Below are 21,820 nucleotides of genomic sequence, written 5' to 3' on the forward strand. Positions count from 1 at the left end.
TAACAACTGTAGTCTGTTTCATGAAGACAGGTAAGTCTTTTTGGCCAACCCAATAGATTTCATGACCAGCAAGCAAATTTATCATACCTTCATTTAGAAAGTGAATTTAACCAAGAAGGTGTATGGTTCTCCCTCTCCCACACACCATTTTTAGTTGCATAAAGCACTCATCCTGGTCCCTATCTTAATGTTCAGGTAGTCTGCATCTTTAGAAATATTGATATCAACTGGAATAAGATTACTTTTGCAAATATAAAATGCATCAGTTTACCCATTAAAAATAATAATTTGAAACATTCGATAGTAATGTTTGCTCTACAAAAGTTCTGCTTGTGTGAACCTTTTGCCTTGCTCATTTTAAAACTATTTATGAAGTTTAACCCTTCGCTAATTTTTGTCATAGGAGATACTTATTACACAAATTGATTTTATTTTTATTTATGTGAAGGTTTTTTTAATTCACTTGTCCTATTGGTCCCATCTGAGAAACATTTGTGTGTAAATTTGGTATGATAGAAAGGTCACTGACCAAATTGCAGTTTGTATAGTATATTGACCAAGTGGTCATAAAATCCTCATACGTTTTGCATGACAACCAAGAGAAAACCACCAACCCCCCCTTCCTTTTTAAGACTCCCGTTGTGTATGGCTTCGTTGCTCATAGTGATGCCATATGCACACAATTTTTTTTTCTCATCAGAATTTAACTTTTAACTTTTTGTTATGGAACCACCATGTAGTTACCACTCAGTTTCAATCAATTCTGAATTTCTGATCAAGCTTGTTTGCATTATACCCTATACACTCCTCTCCCTCATTTTTCTGAAACAAATCCGAGGCATCATATTATTTCATCTATAAAAATATCTTTAAATGTTAAATACTCCTTGACCTCAAGTATCCAGTAAGTGTTCATATTTTCACTTTCCTCAAAATACGTCCTTTTTTAGTTTTTATATGGATCTTCATCTGCCTTTTATTTGCAAATTTTTCATGAATAAAGTCTTTGGATTCTTAAGAAAATAGTTAATTCTAAATAGAGGGATAACAGTTATTTTCTGGTTTGTAATCATTTTTCTTACCTGAATTTATTGTACATTTAAGAGTCGTTGTCTCTCATCCAAACTCATGTATTCTTGAGCGTGGATAATTAGAACAGAGGTACCATTACAGAGATAATGAAGTAAGGAGATAGGTCTAGTTTTCAGACAGATGGTGATAAACATCCTTTGAATTCTACTTGGCAAATGCCAAGCAAGCAATTGGAGATAAAGAACTGAAGTAAGGAAACAGAGGTTTAAATAGATAACAGAGGATACCCTAGGATTATAGTCCCTCTGTTAGAAACTTTTGTGTTAATTATTGTTTGAAATAAGTGGACTACAAACTGATTATTTTTTACTCTATAGTTCATAGGCATTACAGTTTTTGCTGAATGGAATTTTGCCTCTGTGTTTGTATTTGTTATTTTTTTCAGTCATTGTTTAATCTCAGTCACTTAGACACTTAGAAATGAAAAGTTATTTTGTGTTACTTTGTCAAGTAGTTCTAGGGTCTTCACCTTTGACATTAGCCTTTCTTCTGCTAAGACATGCCTGTAAGTTTGGCTTGATCATAACTTGCCTAGAATTATAATTTAGGCTTACCCTTATTAGATTTAGATTCTGAAATGAAAGGGAAAAGTAATTATAATCTAGGTTTGTCATAAAAGCTAAACCAACAGTGGATCTGCACATTCCATAGTTTTAAAAATACAGAATTACACAATCTGAGGAATCTGAGAAATCCTTTAATCCAGATGTTCTTAACCACTTTGTAATTCATGAACTTCTTTGAGAACCTAATGAAAACCATGAACTCTCTCTCCTTAGAAAACTGAACAAATTTATATCCAGAATTGTGCATACAATTTCAAGGGATTTATGGTTACCCCACCCAGGTCTATGTATGAATGACCTGACTTGAAAACCTACGGATTACAAGTTAAGAGATCCTTTCTAATCCAAACCCTTCTTTTTAAGGTGAAGTTGAAGCTCAAAGAGGTGACTTGTTACCTATAAGCTACATACTTACTTAGAGCCAAGAGTGAGCCAAGAGCAACCCTCCAGATGTGCTTAATAAGGAAGATTTCGTCAGGTCATTCTTCAGGCACACGTTGAAATCTGAATGAAGGCTACTTGATGGCTAAATGTAACTTTTGAGATGCCCACCATCCTGTTAGATAAATGGATATGGTAAAATGTAGTATGTATATATATATATTTAATTTATTTTTTGGCTGCGTTGGGTCTTCGTTGCTGCGCCCGGGCTTTCTCTAATTGCGGTGAGTGGGGGCTAGTCTTTGTTGCTATGCACAGGCTTCTCATTGCAGTGGCTTCTCTTGTTGCAGAGCACGGGCTCTAGGTGCACAGGCTTCAGTAGTTGTGGCTTGTGGGCTCTAGAGCGCAGGCTCAGTAGTTGTGGCGCATGGGTTTAGTTGCTCCGCGGCATGTGGGATCTTCCTGGACCAGGGCTCAAACCCGTGTCCCCTGCATTGGCAGGCGGATTCTTAACCACTGCGCCACCAGGGAAGCCCAAAATTTAATATTTTATGTGTTCTCTTTTTAATTATCTTTTACATTATCTGGCTTAATATAGAAGACTAAAACTTGGATTGATGAGAAGTCAGAAGACATAGTCTGAAGCCATTGTTTCAGAAATAAGTGTTACATGAAGTTTGGTAAATAAAATCATTTAGCCATGCTAAGTGGGAACTTGAAGTGTGAGCAGCACAGGGTGTGGGTAGAAAAGTATCGAAAAATGAAGTTACAGAACTAAGGAGAGGTAAGTATAGAATTACGAGAATTTAAATGTGTAGGGAGTGGAAGGACCTTAAGCAAGGGATTACTGAAAGCTCACTCCGGCTGCTACTAGAGGATAGATTTAAGGGTGTCAAGAAGAGGATATTAGTGCAATATAGTCTCAGGGATGGTTAGAGCCTGAACTAGGATAATGATAATAGTAGGGATAAAGAAGATTGGAGAGATTGCAGATGTATTTAGGAACTAAAAACAGCAAGACTTGACAGTTGACTGATAAGGTAAAAGAAGGCCGTTGTCTAGAATAGCTATCGGGTTTCTCTACTTTAGATGACTAGTTTCAATTTTAAATCTGTTGAAAGTGAGTGCCTATGGGATGTTCAGGTGATGTGCAGAAGGTGGGAACATGACACTTTCGGGGGGACGTTTGGTCAAGGGCTGCATTTGGGACTCATCAGCCACGTAAGTTGTAGTTACAGCGAGCAGTGCAGAGCCAAAGAACAACCTTGGAGGCTACTAACATTTAAGGTGCAGCAAGAAAATATGCATTTGTGATGGAGGCAGGTGAAATGATTAGAAGAGCCTGGGAAGAATCCAGAACTAAGGGATTATAGAGTTTCAGGAAGGTAGAGAGCAGCACGTGAAATGCCACAGTAAGACTGAGACTGAAAAATGCTTGATCCCGCCATTCAGGATGTAAATGGTAAATTTTAGGGAGAGTTGTTTCAGGGAGGATGAGAGCAAAGCCAGATTGTGGTTGAGTTGAGAAATAAATGAGAATCAGGGAGAGTGGCAAGGGCGGGAAGAGAGACAACAGAGTACTGAAATGCTGAGTAGTGAAGCTAGAGAGAAAAGCAGATAATAAAGGGCCTAAAAAGCATATTTAAGAGTTTGGAAGGGCTTTAAACAGTAAATATCCTCAGGGTTGTGGTTCAGAAAAAGCACTCACTGGCTACAATGTGGGGGATTGTGAAGATGCCAAACGGCATTATTTTTCCCAGCAGCACTCAGCTGCACAGCAGGAGTGACTCATCAGTGAGCCAGGGGCGGGAGTTTGTTGGGGGTATAGTTGAAGAGCTGGACTGAGAGAAAATGGAAGGATCAAAGTTCAGAGGTCTCCATGAAGTGGGAGAGCAAGTAGAATGAGAGTGGCGGAAGTGGAGTAGTGGAGTGATAAAGTCAGAGGACTGTGTGGGATTTCTGAGGTAGAGTGGTTCTGGAAACCGGGTAGAGAATGTGACCGTAAGAATGAATGAATCAAGTGAACAGGTGGAGTTTGGTACTGCAGAGATGAAGGAATCACAGGCTACATTCTGCACTCCTTTCCTGAGCTTAAAGCATTGGATTCTACCTCTTTTTTTTCCTGTCATACTGTTTGTCTTGGAGATCACTTGGTATTGACACTGGTTCATTACTTTTAGTTTTTGCAAATTCAGTTATTTTACAAGTATTTGCTGAGTGCATACTATCAGCAACAAACTGTGCTGGACCCATTGGCAACAAGCTTGTGTTTCTAGTGGAAGAGATAGGAAATGAACCACAAAGTACACAATTATAGTTATTAAGTTACAGTTGAAATGAGTGCTTAAAAGGAAAAGTAACAGAAATCATGAGAGTATGTAGCACTAAAATAGTCTGGAGGGTTGGGGGAGACAAGAAAGGCTTCCTTCTCCAAGTGAAACTAATCCTCGGATAAAGCCTGACATGTAATATATATAATAGATACCAAATAATGTTGGTTGAACCACTGATAAAAGGGAGAACTTCTCTTTTTTTTTTTTTTTTTTGGTTCCCAGCAGTTCATTCCTTAGGGACATGATAGTTGAACTCTGTAAAGTCTGAGGGAAAAAAATTAGATGAAAGAAGGGGATGCAAGAAGAATCCCAAATTGATGACAAGGCATATGCAAAGGGCCTGAAGAAAAGCGCATATCGCTTAAAGCTTTGCAGTTCCTGTGAATGGCAGAGAAAAAAAAAGTAATGATGAAGCTGATGAAATAGATGGGCCAAATCACGCTTTTGTAGGCCATGTTAAGGATGTCCTATGAGCAATGGGGAGCCATTAAGAAATTAAGATAGGTGGGAAGTAGAACAGGGATTTGCTTTTGTGAAGTCAGATTTGCATTTTTAATTATTTATTTTTAAATTTATTTTATTTTATTTTGGCTTTATTGGGTCTTCATTGCTGTGCAGGGGCTTTCTCTAGTTGTGCAGAGTGGGGGCTACTCTTTGGTGCTGTACGAGGGCTTCTCATTGCGGTGGCTTCTCTTGTTGCGGAACCCAGGCTCTAGGCACGCAGGCTTCAGTGGTTGCAGCATGCAGACTCAGTAGTTGTGGTGCGCAGGCTCTAGGGTGCATGGGCTTCAGTAGTTGTGGTGCATGGGCTCAGCAGTTGTGTGGCTCGCAGGCTCTAGAGCGCAGGCTCTGTAGTTGTGGCGCACGGGCTCAGTCGCTCTGTGGCCTGTGGGATCTTCCCAGACCAGGGATTGAACCTGTGTCCCCTGCACTGGCAGGCGGATTCTTAACCACTGCACCACCAGGGAAGTCCAGATTTGCATTTTTTAAAGAGCACTGACAATGATATGGGGGGACCAATAACGCCCTGTGGAAGGTGATGATGATAACTCTGGCTGGGGTGGTGGTGGTAGAAGGAGAGAAGTAGCCTTATTTGTAGAAGTGGTTAGGATGTTTAAGTTGGTCACATAGCTTTGGTAGGCTGAAATAATGGCCAACAATTAAAAATTAAATTGTAACAAGGAGAGAACAGGTGTGAATTTCCTTAGTAAGTTTTGATGAGTGAGACAAGTATTCCTGGGTAGATATCCACACAAAAGACAACATGACTTACCCCTGATTCATCTGGAGGACAGCCCATGAGGAATAATCATGATTTGAAGTGAGGAAAGGAACCAAAAAAGAGAAAAATAGTCTTGGATAGCTTAAAACTGTCAACTGAATCTTTAAAATCCTTTTTATACAGTTCAGAGTAATTCCAAGATAGATTTTAATGAGACAGGCTTTTAATATAATTACAGGCAACCACTCTGATTTCCTTGGGTAGCTAACATGCATATTTCTAAAGAATGTACTGTTGCAATTTATTAACTCTGGAACTTAGATATTGAATTATATTATCATCTATTGACTTAGTTTATTTTTGCGGCACACGGGATCTTTGTTGAGGCATGTGGGATCTTTTGTTGCAGCGTGCAGGCTTCTCTCTAGTTGTGGCATGCAGGCTCTAGAGCACGCGGGCTTAGTTGCCCCGTGGCATGTGGGATCTTAGTTCCCCGACCAGGGATCGAACCCGTGTCCCCTGAATTGGAAGGTGGATTCTTTACCACTGGACCACCAGGGAAGTCCCCTATTGACTTTTTTATGATAAAGACTTGGCTCTTATAGTCTTTCCCTCTCCTCCCAGTATGGATATCAGTATATTTAATAGGAATTTATGTAATATAAAACTATGTAAATATTGTTCAATTAGAGCTAAGTTTACTATGAATACATTTCCTTTATCGTATATTCTTGTTTTCCTTTTAGTGAAATTGCTTTGCTTTTTCACTTACATAATTTCCACATAGAGCTCCAAAAGAATTACAGATTTCTTTCATATCATTCATTTGTTTGAGTCTTCTCCCTCCCTGCCCCTCTTGCATTCCTCCATCAAGAAACTCCTTCCTGGAGCTGTTCTTACTTTTGCACCAATCTGGACCGATTTTTCAGGACTGCTGCAAAGGTGTTCTACCAGACTTTTTCTATCCCTCTTCTGGTAGGATCCAGAACCCATGTCTGGAACCCAAAACTTCCTCCTTTTTGCTTAAAAATGTTCAGTTTGGTTGAGCATATCCTGTAGTAGTTTCCTAAGAATGGACACATAAGGACAAAATTTTCGAATCATTAGATGTCTGAAAATGTCATTATTCTCACCTCATGGTTGATAGCTGGGTCTAAAATTCTAAATGGAAATTTTTCCCTTTGAAAGTATTTTCACCATAATCTAGCCTGTGTTGTTGCTGTTAAGAGGGCTGCTACCACATTGATGATTATTCCTTTGTTTATGACTTGTGCTTTCCCGCTCTAGAAACTTAGAATATTTTCTCTATTTCTCATATTGTAAAATTTCACTATGGTGTTTCTTAGTGGATCTCTTTGTGAAATTCATTCTACAGAGCATGTTATAGACTTTTGATCTGTGTTCTTAGCTATGGAGAATTTTCTTTGATAATTTCTTCCCCTTGGTTTCTTCTCTCTATAATTTTTTTTTAAATTAATTAATTTATTGGCTGTGTTGGGTCTTCGTTGCTGTGTGCAGGCTTTCTCTAGTTGCAGCGGGCAGGAGCTACTCTTCGTTGTGGTGCGTGGGCTTCTCATTGCGGTGGTTTCTCTTGTTGTGGAGCATGGGCTCTAGGTGGATGGGCTTCAGTAGTTGTGGCACATGGACTCAGTAGTTGTGGCTCGCAGGCTCTAGAGCATAGACTCAGTAGTTGTGGTGCATGTGCTTAGCTGCTCCGCGGCATGTGGGATCTTCCCGGACCAGGGATCGAACCCGTGTCCCCTGAATTGGCAGGCGGATTCTTAACCACTGCACCACCAGGGAAGCCCCTCTCTATAATTTCTGTTAGTCAGATATTATTCTTCCTGGACTGATCTCAGTTACGTTTTTTGCTTTTTTTTTTTTTTTCTTTTGAGTCTATCTTTGAGAGTTTTTCGACTTTATCTTCTAACTCTGCTATTAAAATTTTTATTTCAGCTATATTTTAAATTTCAAAGAGTTTCTTCTTGTTCTCTGATTGCTCCTTTCATACAGTAACTTGTTTTATTTTATGAATGCAACATCTCATATTTATCTATCTGTCAGATTAAAAAGTAGCATCCTCGCCATTTGGAGGCCTGAGCTCAAGCCACAGCCAGTGCTTCACGTGTTCAGAGTTAAGGAGGCTGATAAATCACATTCCTCAGTCCTTGGAATTCTGATTAGAATTATAAACTGCAGTCAGATACAGATAAAACTAACAGCTTTATTGTCCGTAGAGCCAGGGGAGAGAACATATTGTAGCCTGGACTTGCAGTCCAGCTGGCTGCCATTTGCCCCAAATCTAGACACCCATCCATCTGCTGGGGGAGTGCTCTGCAAAGCAAACATTTAATCTACTTAGCTTCCTGAAGTAGCTGCCCCTTACTCGTCAAACGCCAGAAGTAGGGACTTGGTGAATGCATGTATACTCGTTTTTAAAATGGGAATCAATTGATGTTGAACTCTTGCCACTCACCAATAAGAAATATGTCTTCTTTATTAACGGAAATGTGAGAATAGGGCTTCCTCTGTCGTTGCCTGAGCCTTCCAATTTGTTAGCTTTAAAAAACCACTTGTTCTATTTCTTGCATGATCTTTTTGTTGTTGTTTTGCTCATTTAATTTTGACTCTCCCTTTCATGAAAAGGGCTTTCTCTTTGTGTCAAGTGATGCCTAACTGTCCATTCAGGTTTTTGAGCAAGGTACTAGAAAGCTTATTGAAGCTCTTTATTGAAGCTCTGAAGGGTTAGAGGTGGATTTCATCTGGTGAGCTCCACTCTAGAGCAGTGGTTGGCAAACTTTCTCTAAAGAGTCAGAAAATAAGTATTTCAGGCTTTGCAAGTCACATGGTCTGTGTAGCAACTATGCAACTCTGCCACTGACAAGCAAAAGCAGCGTAGATATCATGTGAATGGATGGGCAGGTTGTCTTTCAGTAAAACTTTATTTACAAGAACAGAAAGCAGGCCAGATTTGCTGGTCTCTGCTCTAAAGTAATCAGGTGGGAAGTTGGACTCCTGCCTCGGGCATAGCTACTGGGAGCTCTTTGCACAAGGGATACAGAGATGAGGAGTTGCAACTGTTCTAAGACTTACACCGTGATTGTCTCCCTGGGTCCCTTTCTGTGCTTGTCAGCTCTGAGTCTTAAATTCACTGTTCGTCACTATCCTCCTCTGCACAAATTCTATTATGGCCTCCTCACCCTCTTACACCTCCTGTGACTTCTCTCCTCCAGTGATATCTCCTCTCCAGTTCTCTTCGTTTGTGTTGATTTGTACATTTAAAAATTCTTTTATTATCCTTTCACTTAGGTCTTAGAAGGAATAAAATTAATTTATCAGTAGGAGCTGAAGTAGGAAAGGAAGGCTGCAGTTGGTGTTTCTAAGCCAGGCCCACGGATATAATTTCTTGGCGGCTTTGTGTCTGAGCTTCCTTTGCTAACAGATTCCAAACTCAGCCAGAATTAAGAACAGGACACTCAGATGTGGCTTTAGTTTAGATATACATGATACTAAATGCCGTATATTTTCTAATAAAAATGTGAGCAAAATAATATTGTTTTGAGAAATTGGGGAATCCTTTTGATAACTGGAGGTATTCCCAAGCATGGTAAGTGCTTGAAATCTAGATATGGAAACTGCTTCTTTTAACCCTTGTTTGGAAGGTATGCAGTCTAGACCCTTCCTTGTAAGGATGTTTCTTTCCTGTGTCAGGCATGCTACAAAACTGTCGTACTGCAGTTTTTTGAAGACTAAGAGAACATATTCAAGCTAGAGGCTGGAGGCTGCCTAGGACCATCAGTCTTCTGCTGACATGCTCTACCCTCCTTCAGTCCTTATTTTCAGGTTTGCTGTACGGATGTAAAATTGACTGAGACCAAGAAAAGACTTCCACTTGCAGCTATGACAAAGTAACTGGCACGTGACCAGTCTGCATGCCTTAACCATAAAATTGGACAAAAAATGTGAGGCAACTGCTTTTAGACACTGGACAGCATCGTGCAGTGCGAGACAGTGATCCCCGAGGGAAGGGAAGCTCATGAGGTAAGTCTCATAAATGCTTGGCTCTCTGCTTTAAGGGTATTATCCCAACTCCAGCATAACGAGCTATGTCCAAGCAGACCACAGTGGCCCCACTGAGCTGACAAGGCAGAGATCAAAGTGCAGGGTAGTAGCAGTGGCCAGACTCTGCAAGGCACCCAAAGTATCCAACTCTTTCTACCTCCAAGGCTTTTCACGATACAGGGCAGAGGACAGAAGACCTGGCCCATGTGGAACATGTTTTATTTAGAAGTTCAGGATTAGTGGAAGGTGGCTGGTTCCTTTTCACCCCACAGCCAAGTCCTACACAATTTTAGGATATCTTTTAAAATGGAGTTCATTATTGAGCGTCTCTGGTGAGAGTGTGATTTTCTTCACCTCAATGAAAGCATTTTTTTTCCTATCAGGTTGACCCAGCTAAGGTTGCTTCTTAAAACTCAGGGGGTAAAGGATGAGGCAAGACAGAAGGTTTTTATTGAAAGAAGCTTAAATATTATACAAGCTTGGCTTGAAAGGTACTGTTTATTTCATCATTTAAAAAATTATACCTAAAGATAATAAGTCAAATGCAAAAACATATAACACATCTATAGTTAACCCCTTTCCCTCGAAGGCAAACTTATTGAGAAATGTTTATTTTTCCTCTTAAAATGTCTAATCCAGGTAATAATATGCCTGCAGGTGGTAAATTCACATTGCTTCTTTCATTGCTTCTCTCCCTTAAACCCCCAGATCTTTCAGAACTACAACACTGAGTTGCTGGCCTTTGCGTGGAAGCAGAGTGACATTCAGGTCTTACAGGTCCAGGGCCCGGTGGACAGACGGGCTCTTGTCCTCCACACCGGCCACCATATCTTCGACGGCATCCCAGTCAAGCTTGCTGAGGATGCTGCCTGTGCTCTCAGACAAGCTGTCCGGGCCACCCACCCCAAAAGGAGGCTCTGGCTTTTCTTCAGTTGGTGATGAGTCCTATCAAATTGAGAAAGACAGTAAGTTGTGGTCCTAGCCTGAGAAAAAATAAATGGAACATGAACTAAATTTTCCAAAGATTCTAGAGCTGCTCATCCACCGAGCACTGAAGGAAACATGAAGGGAACCAGGGCTGCGGTTGCCCAGCACATCTAGATTGGCAATGGGCTGAATGAGCACCACCCGACACAAGATGCTGGTGCCAGGTCTGAAGAGTGGACAGAATAGATTTTTATGTCTATAGTACAATGATCTGTTCTTACATTTTTGTTGTTGTGTCTTGTTTTTTGAGTCTTTTTTTTTTTTTTTAGATTAAAAAGAAAATACACAGTCAAGGAAAATTCTGCATGATATATGCTGGAGTACTAAGCCACAAGTGTAGATGCTTTGAATCGCTACTTCAAACTGACCTAATAATCTTTCAGTATGTCTACATCCCACTAAATAAATAAATAAACAACAACAAAAAAACCCTAAAGAACCCAAGGAACCACTAGGCAAACTGGAACCTGGAACAACGTGTACCTGTAGAAGGGAACTGTGACTCTCATACAGAATCGCACGGATGTCTGAAGGTACCATCCAGGGGCTCACCACAGTCTCCTCTCTCTCATACTCTAAACATACCTCCTTGGTTTGAGGGGCAAGACCAGCACTTGTGTGATTTTCTGTACACCGCAGACAGGGAGCATTAGACCCTTTCAAGGGAAAAGAACAATGCATACATTAGGACTGATTCATTTATAAGTTTGTTACTTACAATGACTTTTATAATCAAACCCAAGGCAGTCACACCTTACCTAATATTTAAATCACAAGGTCTGGATATGGTTGGCTTTAGGGTTCCAGCAATTCCTATTCTATGTGAGAGAAGGAAATTGAATTCTGGCCACCTCTTTTGTTTTGTTTTCCTTTTTATTTTATATTGGAGTACAGTTGATTAAAAATGTTGTGTTAGTTTCAGGTGTACAGCAAAGTGATTTAGTTATACATATACATGTATCTATTCTTTTTCAAGTTCTTTTCCCATTTAGGTTATTACAGAATATTCAGCAGAGTTCCCTGTGCTATAGTAATAGTAGGTCCTTGTTGGTTATCTATTTTAAATATAGCAAGCATGTATATGTCAATCCCAAACTCCCAATCTATCCCTCCCCCCCACCCTTCTCCCCTGGTAACCATAAGTTCGTTCTCTAAGTCTGTGAGTCTGTTTGTTTTGTAAGTAAGTTCATTTGTATCATTGTTTTTAGATTCCACATATAAGCGCTATCATATGATATTTGTCTTTCTCTGTCTGATGTACTTTGCTCAGTATGATAATCTCCAGGTCCATCCATGTTGCTGCAGATGGCATTATTTCATTCTTTTTTTTTTTTTTTTTGCGGTACATGGGCCTCTCACTGTTGTGGCCTCTCCTGTTGCGGAGCACAGGCTCCAGACGTGCAGGTCCAGAGGCCATGGCTCACGGGCCTAGCCGCTCCGCGGCATGTGGGATCTTCCCAGACCGGGGCACGAACCTGTGTCCCCTGCATCGGCAGGCGGACTCTCAACCACTGCGCCACCAGGGAAGCCCTATTTCACTCTTTTTAATGGCTGAGTAATATTCCATTGTATACACGTACCACTTCTTCTTTATCCATTCTTCTGTTGATGGACATTTAGGTTGCTTCCATGTCTTGGCTATTGTAAACAGCACTGCAATGAACACTGTGGTACACGTATCCTTTTGAACCGTGGTTTTCTCAAGATATATGCCCAGGAGTGGGATTGCTGGATCATATCGTAGCTCTAGTTTTAGATTTTTTAGTAACCTCCATACCGTTCTCCATAGTGGATATACGAATTTACATTCCCACCAACATTCCTTTTCTCCACACCCTCTCCAGCATTTATTGTTTGTAGACTTTTTGACAATGGCCATTTTCACTGGTGTGAGATGATATCTCATTGTAGTTTTGATTTGCAATTTTCTAATAATTAGCAATGTTGAGCATCTTTTCATGTGCCTCTTGGCCATCTGTTTATCTTCTTTGGAGGAATGTCTATTTAGGTCTTCTGCCCACTTTTTGATTGGGTTTTTTTTTTTGATATCGAGGAGCTGCATGAGCTATTTGGAAATTTTGGAGATTAATCCCTTGTTGGTCACATTGTTTGCAAAAATTTTCTCCCATTCCATGGGTTGTCTTTTTGTTTTGTTTATGGTTTCTTTTGCTGTGCAAGTTTTTGAGTTTAATGAGGTCCCATTGGTTTATTTTTATTTCCATTACTCTAGGAGACGGATCAAAAAGATATTACTGTGATTTACCTCAAAGAGTGTTCTGCCTGTGTTTTCCTCTAAGAGTTTTATAGTATCTAGTCTTAATTTATGTCTTTAATCCATTTTGAGTTTATTTTTGTGTATGGTGTTAGGGAGTGTTCTAATTTCATTTTTTTACATGTAGCTGTCCAGTTGTCCCAGCATCATTTATTGAAGAGATTGTCTTTTCTTCACTGTATATTCTTGCCTCCTATGTCATAGATTAATTGACCATAGGTGTGTGGGTTTATCTCTGGATTTTCTATACTGTTCCATTGATCTGTATTTCTGATTTTGTGCCTGTACCATACTGTTTTGATTACTGTAGCTTTGTCATTTAGTCTGAAGTCAGGGAGCCTGATTACTCCAACTCTGTTTTGCTTTCTCAAGATGTCTTTGGCTATTTGGGGTCATTTTTGTGTTTCCATACAAATTGTAAAATTTTCTGTTCTAGTTCTGTGAAAAATGCCATTGGTAATTTGATAGGGATGGCATTGAATCTGTAGATTGTCTTGTGTAGTACAGTCATTTTGACAATATTGATTCTTCCAATCCAAGAACATAGTATATCTTTCCATCTATTTGCATCACCTTTGCTTTCCTTTCATCAGCATCTTATAGTTTTCATAGTACAGATCTTTTTGCCTCCACAGGTAGGTTTATTCCTAGGTATTTTATTCTTTTTGATGCAATGGTAAATGGGATTGTTTCCTTGATTTCTCTTTCTGATTTTTCATTGCTAGTGTATAGGAATGCCAGAGATTTCTGTGCATTAATTTTGTATCCTACAACTTTACCAAATTCATTGATGAGCTCTAGTGGTTTCCTGGTAGCATCTTTAGGATTTTGTATGTATAGTATCATGTCATCTGCGAACAGTGACAGTTTTATTTCTTCTTTTCCAATTTGCATTCCTTCCTTTTCTTCTCTGATTGCTAGAACTTCCAAAACTATGTTGAATAAAAGTGGTGAGAGTGGACATCCTTGTCTTGTTCCTGATCTTAGAGGGAATGCTTTCAGCTTTTCACAATTTTGTGTGATGTTAGCTGTGGGTTTGTCATATATGGCCTTTATTATGTTGAGGTATGTTCCCTCAATGCCCACTTTCTGGAGAGTTTTTATCATAAATGGGTGTTGAATTTTGTCAAAACCTATTTTTTTTTTTTTTTTTTTTTTTGCCATACGCGGGCCTCTCACTGTTGTGGCCTCTCCCGTTGCAGAGCACAGGCTCCGGATGCACAGGCTCAGCAGCCATGGCTCACGGGCCCAGCTGCTCCATGGCATGTGGGATCTTCCCGGACCGGGGCACGAACCCATGTCCCCTGCATCGGCAGGCGGACTCTCAACCACTGCGCCACCAGGGAAGCCCTATCAAAAGCTTTTTCTGCATCTATTGAGATGATCATATAGTTTTTATTCTTCAATTTGTTGATATGGTATAGCACACTGATTTGCAGTACTGAAAAATCCTTGCATCTTTCGAAAAAAATCCCACTTGACCATGGTGTATGATCCTTTTAATGTACTGTTGGATTTGAGGTTTTTCGTTTGTTTTTTGTTTTATTTGGCTGCATTGGGCCTTAGTTGCGGCAGGTGGAATCTTCACTGCAGCATGCGGGATCTTTGTGGTGTGCGGGCTCTTCGTTGTGGTGTGCAGGCTTCTCTCTAGTTGTGGTGCATGGGCTCCAGAGAGTGTTGGCTCAGTAGCTGTGGTGCACAGGCTCACTAGTTGCAGTGTATGGGCCCGGAACGTACAGGCTCAGAAGTTGCAGGGGTTGGGCTCTCTAGTTGTGGTGCGCGGGCTCTAGAGTGCAAGGACTTGGTAGTGGTGGCACAGGGCTCACTAGTGGCATGTGGGCTCTAGAGCACACGGGCTCAGTAGTCGCCATGACTTGCCCTGTGGCATGTGGGATCTTAGTTCCCTGACCAGAGATTGAACCTGCGTCCCCTGCACTGGAAGGCGGATTCTTAACCACCGGATCACCAGGGAAGTCCCTGGATTTCGTTTGCTAGTATTCTGTTCAGGATTTTTGCATCTATATTCATCAGTGATATTGGCCTGTAATTTTCGTTCTGTGTGTGAGTGGTATCTTTGTCTAGTTTTGGTATCAGGTGACACTGGCCTCATAGAATCAGTCTGGGAGTATTCCTTCATCTACAATTTTTTGGAATAGTTTCAGAAAGATAGGTGTTAACTCTTCTCTGATTGTTTGATAGAATTCACCTGTGAAGCCATTTGGTCCTGGACTTTTGTGTGCTGGAAATTTTTTAATTGCTGTTTCAATTTCAGTGCTTGTATTTGGTTTTCATATTTCCATTTCTTCCTGGTTCAGTTTTGGGAGATAGTACCTTTCTAAGAATTTGTCCATTTTTTCCAGGTTGTGCATTTTATTGGCATAGATTGCTTGTAGTAGTCCCTCTGTATTTCTGTGGTGTCTGCTGTAACTTTTTTCATTTCTAATTTTATTGATTTGAGCCCTCTTTTTTTCTTGATGAGTCTGTCTGGCTAAAGATTTATCAATTTTGTTTATCTTCTCAAGAACAAGCTTTTGGTTTCATTGATCTTTGCTATTGTTTTCTTTGTTTCTATTTATTTCTGCTCTGATTTTTATGATTTCTTTCCTTCTACTAACTTTGGGTTTTGTTTGTTCTTCTTTCTCTAGTTGCTTTAGGTGTAAGGTTAGGTTGTTTACTTGACATTTTTCTTGTTCCTGAGGTAAGATTGTATTGCTATAAACTTCCCTCTCAGAACTGTGTCCCATAGGTTTTGGATCATGGTGCTTTCACTGTCTTTTGTCTCCAGGTATTTTTTGATTTCCTCTTTGATTTCTTCAGTGATCCATGATGTTTATTATTATATTGTTTAGCTTCCACATGTTTGTGTTTTTTACAGTTTTTTCGTAGTTGATTCTAATCTCATAGCATTGGGGTCAGAAAAGATGGTTGACATGATTTCAGTTTTCTTAAATTTACCGAGGCTCACTTTGTGGCCCAGCATGTGACCAATCCTAGAGAATGTTCCACGTGCACTTAAGAATGTGTATTCTGCTGCTTTTGGATGGAATGCTCTACAAATATCATCAATTACATCCATCTGGTCTAATGTGTCATTTAAGGCCTCTGTTTCCCTACTAATTTTCGGTCTGGATGATCTGTCTACTGATGAAAGTGGGGTGTTAAAAGTCCCACACTATTATTGTGTTACTGTTGATTTCTCTTTTTATGGCTGTTAGCATTTGCCTTATATACTGAGGTGCTTCTATGTTGGGTGCATATAAGATCGTTATATCTTCTTCCTGGATTGATCCCTTGATCATTATGTAGTGTCCTTCTTTGTCTCTTGAAACAGTCTTTATTTTAAAGTCAATTTTGTCTTATATGAGCATTGCTACTCCAGCTTTCTTTTGATTTCCATTTGCCTGTAATACTTTCCATCCCCTCACTTTCAGTCTGTATGTGTCCCTAGATCTGAAGTGCATCTCTTGTAGACAGCACATGTATAGGTCTTGTTTTTGTATCTATTCAGCCAGTCTATATCTTTTGGTTGGAGCATGTAATCCATTTATGTTTAAGGTAATTATTGATATGTTCTTGTTGCCATTTTGTTAATTGTTTTGGATTTGTTTTTGTAGGTCTTTTTTCTTCGCTTACTCTTTTGTTCTCTTTTGATTTGACTACCTTTCATGTTGTGTTTGGATTCCTTTTTTCTTTTTTGTATATCTATTGTGGATTTTTGGTTTGTGATTACCAAGAGGTTTTGATACAGCAGTCTACATAAAAAGGATAGTTTTAACTTGCTGATCATTTAATTTCAAATTCATTTCCAATATCCTCCATTTGTACTCTCCTCACGATTGCTGCTTTTGATATCATACTTGTGTGTGGATGACTTCCTACCTTTACTGTATGTTTGCCTTTACTGGTTAGCATTTCTATTCATAATTTTCTTGTTTCTATTTGTGGCCTTTTCTTTTCCACCTAGAGAAGTTCCTTTAGCAGTCGTTGCAAAGCTGGTCTGGTAGCGCTGAATTCTCTTAGCTTTTGCTTGTCTGTAAAGCTTTTGACTTCTCCATCGAATCTGAGTGAGAGCATTGCTAGGTAGAGCTTTCTTGGTTGAAGCTTCTTCCTGTTCATCACTTCCCTTCTGGCCTGCATACTTTCTGCTGAGGAATCAGCTTACAACCTTTTGGGAATTCCCTTGTATGTTATTTGTTGCTTTTCCCTTGTTGCTTTTAATATTTTTTCTTTGTCTTTAATTTTTGTCAATTTGATTACTATGTGTCTTAGCATGTTCCTACTTAAGTTTATCCTGCCTGGGACTCTCTGGGCTTCCTTGGACTTCCTTGACTTTCTCCCTTCCCATGTTAGGGAAGTTTTCAGCTATTATCTCTTCAAATATTTTCTCAGGTCCTTTCTCTCCCTCTCCTCCTTCTGGGACCCCTATAATGCGAATGTTGGTGCATTTAATGTTGTCCCAAAGGTCTCTTAGGCTCTCATCATTTCTTTACATTCTTTTTTCTTTATTCTATTCTGCAGCAGTGATTTCCACCATTCTGTCTTCCGGCTCACCTGTCCATTCTTCTGTCTCAGTTATTCTGCTACTGATTCCTTCCAGTGTATTTTTCATTTCAGTTATTGTTCATCTGTTTCTTCTTTAATTGTAGGTCTTTGTTAAACATTTCTTGTAACTTCTCTATCTGTGCCTCCATTCTTTTTCGAAGAACTTGGATAATCTTTTCTGTTATTACTCTGAATTCTTTTTCATGTAGATTGCTCATCTCCACTTCACTTAGTTGTTCTTCTGGGGTTTTATTTTGTTCCTTCATCTGGGACATATTCCTCTGCTGTCTCATTTTGTCTAACTTTCTGCGATGTGGTTTCCGTTCTGCAGGCTGCAGGGTGGTAGTTCTTGCTTCTGCTGTCTGCCCCCTGGTGGGTGATGCTAAGAGGCTTGTGCAGGCTTCCTGGTGGGAGGGACTGGTTCCTGACCACTGGTGGGTGGAGCTGGGTCTTGTCCCTCTGGTGGGCAGGGCCGTATCAAGGGGTGTGTTTCGTGGGTAGCCATGTGCTCAGGAAGACTTTAAGCAGCTCTCTGCTAATGGGTGGGGTGGGGCTGTGTCCATCCCTGTTGATTGGCCTGAGGCGTCCTAGCACTGGAGCCTACAGGTTGTTGGGTGGGGCAAAGTCTTGGAGACAAAATGGCAGCCTCCTGGAGTGCTCACACCAAAGAGTACTCCCCAGAACCACCGTGTCTTGTCACCACACTAAGCCACAGCTGCCCCACCACCACCTCTGCAGGAGACACTCCAATACGAGCAGGTAGGTATGGCCCAGGCTCTTATGAGGTCACTGCTTTTTTCCCTGGGTCCTGGTGCGCACAAGACCTTGTGTGTACCCTCCAATAGAGGAGTTTCTGTTTCTCCCAGTCTTGTGGAATTCCTGCAATCAAACTCCACTAGCCTTCAAAGCCAGATTCTCTGGGGGCTCCTACTCCAGTTGCCAGACCCCCAGGCTGGGGAGCCTGACGTGGGGCTCAGAACTTTCACTATTGTGGGAGAGCTTCTGTGGTATAATTATTTTCCATTTTGTGGGTCACCCAAATTTTGTGGGATTTGATTTTATTGCAATTGTGCCCCTCCTACTGTCTCACTGTGGCTTCTTTGGATGTAGGATATTCTCTATGGTAGGTTCCAGTGGGTTTTTTTTGTCTATGGTCGTTCAGCAGTTGTTATTTTCATGCTTTCCTAAAAAGAGGTGAGCTCACGTTCTTCTCTGCCATCTTGACTCCATCTCCTCTGGCCACCGCTTTTGATTTTAAAAGTAATGGTAACCGAGATTGGTTCAAGATGGCCGAGTAGAAGGACGTGTGCTCATTCCCTCTTGCAAGAGCACAGGAATCACAACTAACTGCTGAACAATCATCGACAGGAAGACACTGGAACTCACCAAAAAAGATACCCCACATCCAAAGACAAAGGAGAAGGCGCAATGCAGGAGAGGTGCAATCACAAACAACTTGTGGGTGGGCAACTCACAAACTGGAGAACAATTATACCACAGAAGTCCACCCACTGGAGTGAAGGTTCTGAGCCCCACGTCAGTCTTCCCAACCTGGGTGTCTGGCAACAGAAGAAGGAATTCCCAGAGAATCGACTTTTGAAGTCTAGCGGGATTTGATTCCAGGACTTCAACAGGACTGGGGGAAACAGACTCCACTCCCGGAGGGCATAAAGTAGTGTGTGCACCAGGACCCGGGGGAAGGAGCAGTGACCCCCCTAGGAGACTGAATCAGACCTACCTGCTAGTGTTGGAGGGTCTCCTGCAGAGGCGGTGGACAGCTGTGGCTCACCGTGAGGACACGGACACTGGCAGCAGAAGTTCTGGGAAGTATTCCTTGGCATGAGCCCTCCTGGAGTCCGCCATTAGCCCCATTAAAGAGCCTGTAGGCTCCAGTGCTGGGTCAACTCAGGCCAAGCAACAGGGAGGGAACTCAGCCCCACCCATCAGCAGACAAGCGTATTAAAGTTTTACTGATCTCTGCCCAACAGATCAACACCCAGCTCTACCCACCACCAGTCCCTCCCATCAGGAAGCTTCCACAAGCCTCTTAAGACAGCCTCATCCACCAGAGGACGGAGAACAGAAGCAAAAAGAACTACAACCCCACAGCCTGTGGAATGAAAACCACATTCACAGAAAGTTAGACAAAATGAAAAGGCAGAGGACTATGTACCAGATGAAGGAACAAGATAAAACACCACCAGAAAAAGAACTAAATGAAGTGGAGATAGGCCACCTTCCAGAAAAAGAATTCAGAATAATGATAGTGAAGATTATCCAGGACCTCGGACAAAGAATGGAGGCAAAGATCGAGAAGATGCAAGAAATGTTTAACAAAGACCTAGAAGAATTAAAGAACAAACACCTAGAAGAACTAAAGAACAAACAAACAGAGATGAACAATACAATAACTGAAATGAAAATATACTAGAAGGAATCAATAGCAGAATAACTGACGCAGAAGAATGGATAAGTGACCTGGAAGACAGAATGGTGGAATTGACGGTGGTGGAACAGAAAAAAGAATGAAAAGCGATAAAGACAGCCTAAGAGACCTGTGGGACAACATTAAACTCACCAACATTCACATTATAGGGTTCCCAGAAGGAGAAGAGAGAGAGAAAGGACCAGAGAAAATATTTGAAGAGATTATAGTCAAGAAGTTCCCTAACATGGGAAAGGAAATATCCACTCAAGTCCAGGAACTGCAGAGAGTCCCAGGCAGGATAAACCAAAGGAGAAACACGCCAAGACACACAGTAATCAAATTGACAATAATTAGAGACAAAGAAAAATTATTAAAAGCAACAAGGGAAAAATGACAAATAACATACAAGGGTACTCCCCTAAGGTTAACAGATGATTTCTCAGCAGAAACTCTACAAGCCAGAAGGGAGTGGCACGATATATTTAAAGTGATGAAGGGGAAGAACCTACAACCAAGGTTACTCTACCCAGCAAGGATCTCATTCAGACTTGAGGGAGAAATCAAAAGCTTTACAGACAAGCAAAAGCTAAGAGAATTCAGCACCACCAAAACAGCTCTACAGCAAATGCTAAAGGAACTTCTCTTAAGTGGGAAACACAAGAAAAGGACCTACAAAAACAAACCCAAAACAATTAAGAAAATGGTATTAGGAACAAACATATCAATAATTACCTTAAAGGTGAATGGATTAAATGCTCCAACCAGAAGACACAGGCTCATTGAATGGATACAAAAACAAGACCCATATATATGCTGTCTACAAGAGACCCACTTCAGACCTAGGGACACATACAGACTGAAAGTGAGGGGATGGAAAAAGATATTCCATGTAAATGGAAATCAAAAGAAACCTGGAGTAGCAATACTCATATCAGATAAAATAGACTTTAAAATAAAGACTGGTACAAGAGACAAGGAAGAACAGTACATAATGGTCAAGGGATCAATCCAGGAAGAAGATATACAATTATAAATATATGTGCACCCAACACAGGAGCACCTCAATACATAAGGCAAATGCTAACAGCTATAAATGAGGGAATTGACAGTAACAGTAATAGTGGGGCACTTTAACACCTCACTTACACCAATGGACAGATCATCCAGATAGGAAATTAATAAGGAAACACAAGCTTTAAACGCCACAATAGACCAGACAGATTTAAGTGATACTTATAGGACATTCCATCCAAAAACAGCAGATTACACTTTCGTTTTTTTATTTTTTATAAATTTATTTATTTTTAATTTTTGGCTGTGTTGGGTCTTCGTTGCTGCACGCAGCCTTTGTCTAGTTTCAGAGAGCGGGGGCTGCTCCTCGTTGAGGTGCACAGACTTCTCACTGCAGTGGCTTCTCTTTGTTGCAGAGCACAGCCTCTAGGCACACGGGCTTCAGTAGATGTGAAACATGGGCTTCAGCAGTTGAGGCTCGCGGGCTCAGTAGTTGTAGTGCACAGGCTTAGTTGCTGTGCGGCATGTGGGATCTTCCTGGACCAGGGATCGAACCATGTCCCCTGCATTGGCAGGCGGATTCTTAACCACTGTGCCACCAGGGAAGTCCCTACACTTTCTTCTCAAGTGCACATGTAACATTCTACAGGATCAACCACATCTTGGGTCACAAATCAAGCCTTGGTAAATTTAAGAAAACTGAAATCATATCAAGCATCTTTTCCAACCACAACGCTATGAGATTAGAAATAAATTACAGGGGAAAAACATAAAAAAAACAACACATGGAGGCTAAACAACACATTACTAAATAACCCAGAGATCAGTGAAGCAATCAAAGAGGAAATCAAAAAATACCTAGAGACAAATGACAATGAAAACACGACCATCCAAAACATATGGAATGCAGCAAAAGCAGAGTTC

The 21,820-nt window shown here is 40.7% G+C and overlaps 1 protein-coding gene across 7 annotated transcripts in view; it reads right to left on the bottom strand.

The window, feature by feature from the left end:
• Positions 1 to 10,120: 10,120 nt before the first annotated feature.
• Positions 10,121 to 21,820, bottom strand: part of CPLANE1 (ciliogenesis and planar polarity effector complex subunit 1) — a 129,951-nt gene continuing 118,251 nt past the window's right edge. For 5 of the 7 annotated variants that reach the window (XM_079916597.1, XM_079916592.1, XM_079916593.1 and 2 more), the window contains 2 exons: positions 11,127 to 11,299; positions 10,122 to 10,601 (listed from right to left, as the gene is read on the bottom strand). In XM_079916597.1, coding sequence (XP_079772723.1) covers positions 10,428 to 10,601; positions 11,127 to 11,299 — 347 coding nt within the window. In that variant the 3' untranslated portion in view covers positions 10,122 to 10,427. Of the gene's footprint in view, positions 10,602 to 11,126; positions 11,300 to 21,820 lie in introns of all 7 variants that reach the window. The other 2 variants (XM_079916596.1, XM_079916595.1) reach the window with 2 other exon arrangements.

Source organism: Stenella coeruleoalba (assembly GCF_951394435.1).
Source record: "Stenella coeruleoalba genome assembly, chromosome: 3".
Classification (NCBI taxonomy): domain Eukaryota; kingdom Metazoa; phylum Chordata; class Mammalia; order Artiodactyla; family Delphinidae; genus Stenella; species Stenella coeruleoalba.